The 7,119-nt window shown below is 45.7% G+C and overlaps 1 protein-coding gene across 1 annotated transcript in view; it reads right to left on the minus strand.

Moving 5' to 3' along the window:
- Positions 1-7,119, minus strand: part of COG4 (component of oligomeric golgi complex 4) — a 37,911-nt gene that overhangs the window by 10,952 nt on the left and 19,840 nt on the right. The window contains exons 9-12 of the mRNA XM_012806146.2: positions 4,019-4,152; positions 2,392-2,510; positions 1,594-1,760; positions 758-953 (exon numbers count right to left, since the gene is read on the minus strand). Of these exons, the coding sequence (XP_012661600.1) occupies positions 758-953; positions 1,594-1,760; positions 2,392-2,510; positions 4,019-4,152 (616 nt within the window). The remainder of the gene's footprint in view (positions 1-757; positions 954-1,593; positions 1,761-2,391; positions 2,511-4,018; positions 4,153-7,119) is intronic.

A 7,119-nucleotide genomic window follows, 5' to 3' on the forward strand; every position in this document is an offset into this window, starting at 1 on the left:
AAAAAAAAAAGAAAGAATCCGACAAAAGCTAAGGACCCTGCTTCCAGCAAAATACATATGTACATCTTTGCAAACAATCCCCTCTGTGGACTATTGAGAGTTCTGCTATTAGTTGTTTCCTTTAGGCTCTAATCTTCACAATGTGAGAGGTGGAGAATAGACTTCGGACAGCATGCCAAGATATCCCTTGCCATAGAAGCATAGGCTTAGGACTCATGTGTTCTCTCTGGCTTATTACAAACTGGCTGTTACTTTGTACGGATCCTTTCATTCTTCCATGCTTTTCTTTGTTGAGCTGTCACACAACTGCTAAGACTCACATCACACCTGCCATTCTGGGTAGTTGAGGGCTTTAGTAAGGTCACCTTACCAGAGGAAGCTAAAGCCTCAAATGTACACCAGAAAAGCAGTCCTGGAGGGCCTAAAGGACTGCTGCCCACCTGTGATATGGGAATCTCCTTAGAGAAGTAGTCTGGAGGTCTGCCACAGATGTCAGCTACAGCTGGTTCTGTGGCTGATGTGAGCCAAGCTTGACACTCAGTGGGGCCTCTGAATAGCTGGGCAATGAAGCATATCCTGACTCAGGCTGTTCAGAAAAAACAGATCCCTGAGTGAGAAATAGTTTCAGAAATTTCTAGAAGGAGCTTTCCTTAAAGTAAGACTTTTCCTTCTATATTGACACTGGAGGGAAGAGTCTCCAGCTCAATGCCAATAATACTGTGGCTTAGAGATATTAGTTCAACCTCCCAAGATAAACTGACCCAGTTGCTGGTCTGTGGGTACCTACCAGGAAGGACTGCTTGGCCTCGTCAGTGCTCTCGATGCCTTTTGTGTCAAATTTGCCCTGCTGGAGGCTGCTGTGCATGATATTCACTGCACTTGTCACGCCGCGCTGGATGTCCTGGAAGGTGGTGGCTGGGAAGCCCATCCGCAGCTTGTTGCACAGAACATCCCTGGGGGACAGGGTGGCATATGAAGAGTGACAGCATTTTGCCTCCAGGGCAGCAGGACCAGAGTGTCTACCACCCTGATCCAGCAGCACAAGTTGCTCTTTTGGGAGGATAACAAATCCTTGAGACCACTGTAGGAGATGGAGGAGCCAGGGTATGAGAGGGACCAACATCCTTCAAGGACACTGATGTGACAAGACATCTAGAGGAGACTAGCCAATTCTATACTTCTTATGAAGCTTTCAGTTATCACTACTGCACTCCAACAAATGAAGCAGAGGCAGTATGGCTCAGCGAAAGGCAGCACCATACAGGAATTGAGAATTGGTTTTGAGTCAGTCCACTTTGGACTTTATAGTCCACCACTTAGGAGGTGTTGATTTGAACTGCCTGTTCTTTTTCCTAGAACCGAGGACCAATTAATTGCCTCTTCAGTCCAGTTCAGAGAACAGAAATTTGACACATAAGATAGCTAGCTGATCAAAAGCTTCCTAGAGTGAAGGATATTGTGTTAGGGACAGGAACTTATGTATCTCTTGCATACAAGTGAACTAGAATTAAAAGGAAAAAAAATGAAGAAACAAATAAACTCTGGTGATCTAGGACCTTTCTGCCTAGATAGGAGAAAGGGAGGCAGCTGTACCTGAAGTCAGACTCCAGCTCTGTGGTGGCGAGGTTTATCATGGCACAGAGACAGTCGATACTAGAGCTGGACAGAGCCCGCCCAATGCACTTCTTAACAATGTAGAAGACATCATCCACCATGCTGGATGTCAGCTGGCCCTTCTCGTAGGTGTCCAGAGCCACAGCCTACCCAAAAGGCAAAGCACCCAGTGAGAGTCCTAGTTCTGTATGTCCTGATCTAGATGGTTCTAGTGACACTGGCCCTGGTGCTGCTCCCTTCTCTATACCTTGTTCATGTTTCTCCCAACATAGCTTATTCTGGTCACAGCTTGGTCTAGATCAGCGGTTCTCAACCTGTGGGTGGCGACCCCTTTCTAACAATGAAAATACATTACGGCATTAAGAAGGTTGAGAACCACTGGTCTAGATCCTCCTTGCCACAACAGCTCGCTTCTCTATTGTTCTCTAGGTTAGAGATTTTTGCCCAGGGAACATCTATTACCTGGGATGTAAGACATCCCAATAGAGGTCCTGCTTCCCTGAGGCTCCTCAACCAATGCCTCCAGGGAGCCAGAACAAGTAGGCACCCTGAGGAGTTGAGCTATTCTTTTGAAATCCTTGGGAAAGTCCCTACTAGGTATACAAAGAGCACAATAACTCCAAAGATGCCCTCTAACCATGTGTGGTGCCACTCAGTTTACATGCAAGGGTATTCTCAAAGCAGGACAAAGAAATGCAGGATGTGCTCAGCCATTTCCTTCAGCCCGCATTCTTGGACAGCAAGCCCCATTACTAAGAGATGTGGTCTATGTCCTACCTTATTGACAGTCTCCCTCATGAAGTACTCCTCCATGGTAATATAAAAGCCAATTAGCTCCTGCATGGTACAGCTCAATAGGCAGTTATTGAGGAGTTTGTCCAGACACTTCTGGTGCTCTAGGGGACAGCCAAGAAATGAATACTCAATTTCCCCAACAAAAAAAACAGAGCAACTTTTTTCATTTTTTCAAGTTTTTTTCTAGTCTTTATTCCAAATATGTATGTATTTTACATGATTATAATCACAGTACAGATATGATTTTGTATTTTGCTTTAAAAAAGTATAGGCTCGGGTGGCGCCTGTGGCTCAAGGAGTAGGGCACCGGCCCCATATGCCGGAGGTGGAGGGTTCAAACCCAGCCCTGGCCAAAACTGCAAAAAAAAAAGTATAGGCTTGGCACCTGTGGCTCAAGTGGCTAAGGCGCTAGCTACATACACCTAAGGTGGTGGGTTCAAATCCAGCCCAGGCCCACCAAACAACGATGGCTGCAACCAAAAAGTAGCTGGGCATTGTGGCGGGCCCCTGTGGTCCCAGCTACCTGGGAGGCTGAGGCAGGAGACTCGCTTGAGCCCAGGAGTTGGAGGTTGCTGTGAGCTGTGATGCCACAGCACTCTACCCAGGGGAATAGCTTGAGGCTCTGTCTCAGAAAAAAAAAAAAAGTATAGCATAAATATATATATATTTTTTTGAGACAGAGTCTCAAGCTGTCCCCCTGGGTAGAGTGCTGTGGCATCACAGCTCACAGCAACCTCCAACTCCTGGGCTCAAGCGAGTCTCCTGCCTCCGCCTCCCAAGTAGCTGGGACCACAGGCGCCCGCCACAATGCCCAGCTATTTTTTGGTTGCAGCCGTCATTGTTGTTTTGGCGGGTCTGGGCTGGGGATTCGAACCCGCCACCTTAGGTGTACGTGGCTGGCGCCTTAGCCAGTTGAGCTATAGGCGCCGAGCCAGCATAAATATTTTCTATGTTTCTGCATACCTTACTCATTTTTTCTTCCTTTTTTAAAAGTTAAAAAATTTTTGGGTGGTGCCTGTGGCTCAGTGAGTAGGGCACTGGTCCCATATACTAATGGTGCCAGGTTCAAACCTGGCCCTGGCCAAACTGCAACAAAAAAATAGCCGGATGTTGTGGCAAGCACTTGTCGTCCCAACAACTTGGGAGGCTGAGGTAAGAGAATCGCCTAAGCCCAAGAGGTGGAGGTTGCTGTGAGCTGTGACACCATGGTATTCTAACGGTGACAAAGTGAGACTCTGTCTCTTAAAAAAAAAAAAAAAATTAAAAATTCTTTTTAGAGACAAGGTTTTGCTCTGTTGCCCAGGCTTTAGTGCAGTGGCACGATCATATTTCACTGCAGCCTTATATGCCTGGGCTTAAGCAATCCTCTTGCCTCAGGCTCCTGAGTAGCTGGGGCCTATCAGCATATGCCATCATGCCCAGCTAATGTTAATTTTTTTTTGTAGAGACTATCAGCATATGCCATCATGCCCAGCTAATGTTAATTTTTTTTTGTAGAGACGGGGGTCTCACTTTGTTGTCCAAGCTGGTCTTGAACACTGAGAGATCTATTGCTTAACTATTACAAACAGTGCCAGCCCACTCAGAGAATATGACAAGCACATTTTACCTTGCTTTACTTCTTCTGAGGCCATGGAGTCCCCCACCTCAAAATCAGAGCTGATCCTTTTCCTGAGGAAGCGTAAGTATAGCTCGCTGCGGGCATTCATCAGGGTGACCTCAGTCAGGATGGGGTCCAATTCCCTAAGACATACAAGAGCACAAAAAATAGGATATGAGATTCCTTCAGAGATAAGAGCAAACACAGCTGGGTGCAGTGGCTCATGCTTATATAATCCTAGCACTCTGGGAAGCCAAGGTGGGTGGATTGCCTGAGTTCACAAGTTCGAGATCAGCCTGAGCCAGAGTGAGACCTCATCTCTAAAAACAGCTGGGTGTTGTGGCGGCACCTGTAGTCTCAGCAACTTGGGAGGCTGAGGCAAAAAAATTGCTTGAGCCCAAGAGTTCAAGTTGCTGTGAGCTGTGATGCTGGAGCACTCTACCAAGGGTGACAAAGTGAGACTCTGTCTCAAACAAACATAAAACCCAAGAGTAAACAAAATCCCACCCCACCCTTCTTCCTATTGGGTCCCTGATGGTTAGTACTGCCAGATTGTCATTCTGGCTCTGTTGGCCTTATTATAATCAGAGACCACTGTCAACCACATTTTCCATTGACCTGTTTCACCTAAATCTTTCATCCCCTTACATTCTGCCAGGGCTAGACGGGTGCAGCAGTGTGCGTCTACAGTCCCAGGTATTGAGGAGGCTGAGACAGGAGGATTATCAGAGTCTAAGAGTTTGGGGCCAGCCTGGGCAATATACCAAGACCCTATTTCTTTCTTTCTTTTTTTTTTTGTGAGACAGAGCCTCAAGCTGTCACCCTGGGTAGAGTGCCATGGCTTCGCTGCTCACAGCAACCTCCAACTCCTGGGCTCAAGCGAGTCTCCTGCCTCCGCCTCCCAAGTAGCTGGGACCACAGGTGCCCGCCAGAACGCCCGGCTATTTTTTTTTTTTTTTGGTTGCAGCCATTATTGTTGTTTGGCGGTCCAGGTGGATTTGAACCTGCCACCTTAGGTGTATGTGGCTGGCGACTTAGCCGCTTGAGCCACTGGCGCTGAGCCAAGACCCTATTTCTAAAAATATTCTAGGCTGGGCATGATGGCTCATGCCTATAATCCCAGTACTTTGGGAGGTCAAAGTGAGAAGACTGCTTGAGGCAATCAAGCAATCTGACAATCAAAACCAGACTAGGCAACACAGTTAGACCTTGTCTCTACAGTAAACAAAACAAAACAAAAAAATCTGCCAGAGATAAATAAGAAGTTGGGAAGGTTTTTTTGTAGTTTGAATAAAAATTATCTATGCCTCATGTGAACGAAAACATACTTCCCTGATCTCTATTATTATTATTATTTTTTGGAGACAGTGTCTATGTTGCCCTTGGTAGAATGACATGGCATCACAGCTCACAGCAACCTCAAACTCTTGGGCTCAAGCAATTCTCTTGCCTCAGCCTCCCAAGTAGCTGGGACTACAGGCACCTGCCATAACACCCAGCTATTTTTTTGTTGTAGTTGCCACTGTTGTTTGGCAGGCCTAGGCTGGGTTCAAACCTGCCAGCCCTGGTGTATGTGGTTGGCGACCTAGAGGCTGAGCTATAGGTGCCAAGCCAATCCCCAATCTCTAATTTAGCCCTGGCAGGATTTAGGAAATGTCATTAAACTGTCCAAATATCTAACCAAATGAACAGTTAAAATAATCTTGAAAATAGGTGTATGTGGCTGGTTCTTTAGCTACTTGAGCCACAGGCACCAAGCCAGTCAACTGATTTTCTTTTCTTTTTCTTTTTTTTATTGAGAGAGTTTCACTTTGTCACCCTCGGTAGAGTGCTGTTATGTCATAGCTTACCTCAACCTCAAACTCTTGGGCTCAAGCAATTCTCTTGCTTCAACCTCCTTAGTAGCTGGGACTATAGGTGCCTGCCACAATGCCCCGCTATTTTTTGTTGTTGTTGTTTAGCAGGCCCAGGCTGAGTTCGAACCCAACAGCCTGGGAGCATGTGGCCGGCACCCTAACCACTGAGCTACGGGCACCTGGTTGACTGATTTTTCAATGAGAGTGTGAAGATAATTTGATAGAGAAAAAATGGTATTTTCAACAAATTTGTGCTGGGACAATTTATCCATATTCAAAAAGAATGAAGTTGAATCTCTACCTCATATTACATATAAAAATTAACTTCTTTTGCACAGTGAAGTCCAAGAGACGTTTTAAAAACATAGATCATACCATACGGTTTCCATAGTTCTCAGTATACAAGATCCTGAACAGCCTGACTCTAGTAACCTCTCCATATTCATCTCATCATCTCATTTCAGGCTCTCCCTACCTCACTGAACTTCAGGTACACTGGCCTTCCACATCTGACCTCTGTACATGCTTATTCCCAAACTATCTGGAACACTCCATTGTTGTTTGGCGGGCTCGGGCTGGATTCGAACCTGCCACCTTAGGTATATGTGGCTGGCGCCTTAGCCACTTGAGCCACAGGCGCCGAGCCCCTACTCACTTTTAAGGTCTCAGATCTATGGTCATTTCCTCAGGAATTCGTTCATTAACTTCCCAGCATTAGGTTACATCCCCTTATTACAATTACATGCTCTCTTGCACCCTACACGTGTATCACAGTGGTTAACAGCATGAACACTAGAGTCAGATGGCTTGGATTCCATCCATTTCTTGCTGGGCCACTTTCTAGCTACATGACCTCAGGAAAGTCTTTTAACCTCTCCAGGCTTCAGTTTCCTCATCTATAAGATGTTTATGGATTAGATAAGTGATTTTCAACTAAGGGCAATTGTGTCTTACTGGGGGATAGTAGGTAGAGACCAGGGATGCTGCTAACCATCTCACAGTGCTTAGGACATCCCCCCGTAAGTGTCCTATTATCTAGCCAAATTACCATTAGTGCAGAAGAAACCTTGGATCAAATGATTTAATATTTGTTAAGTGCTTAGAACAGTGTTTGGCATAAACCCTATATATGAGTGAGCTATTATCTCTCTACAGACCATAGGTATTACAAAGAAAGAATTATGTCTGTTTTGTTTGCTTCCTGCCATATTGAGAACCAGTATCTACCATATAACATATACTCTTTTTTTTTTT

The sequence above is a fragment of the Otolemur garnettii genome, unplaced genomic scaffold, assembly GCF_000181295.1.
Source record: "Otolemur garnettii isolate 467f Iridium unplaced genomic scaffold, OtoGar3 scaffold00047, whole genome shotgun sequence".
NCBI classification, from domain to species: domain Eukaryota; kingdom Metazoa; phylum Chordata; class Mammalia; order Primates; family Galagidae; genus Otolemur; species Otolemur garnettii.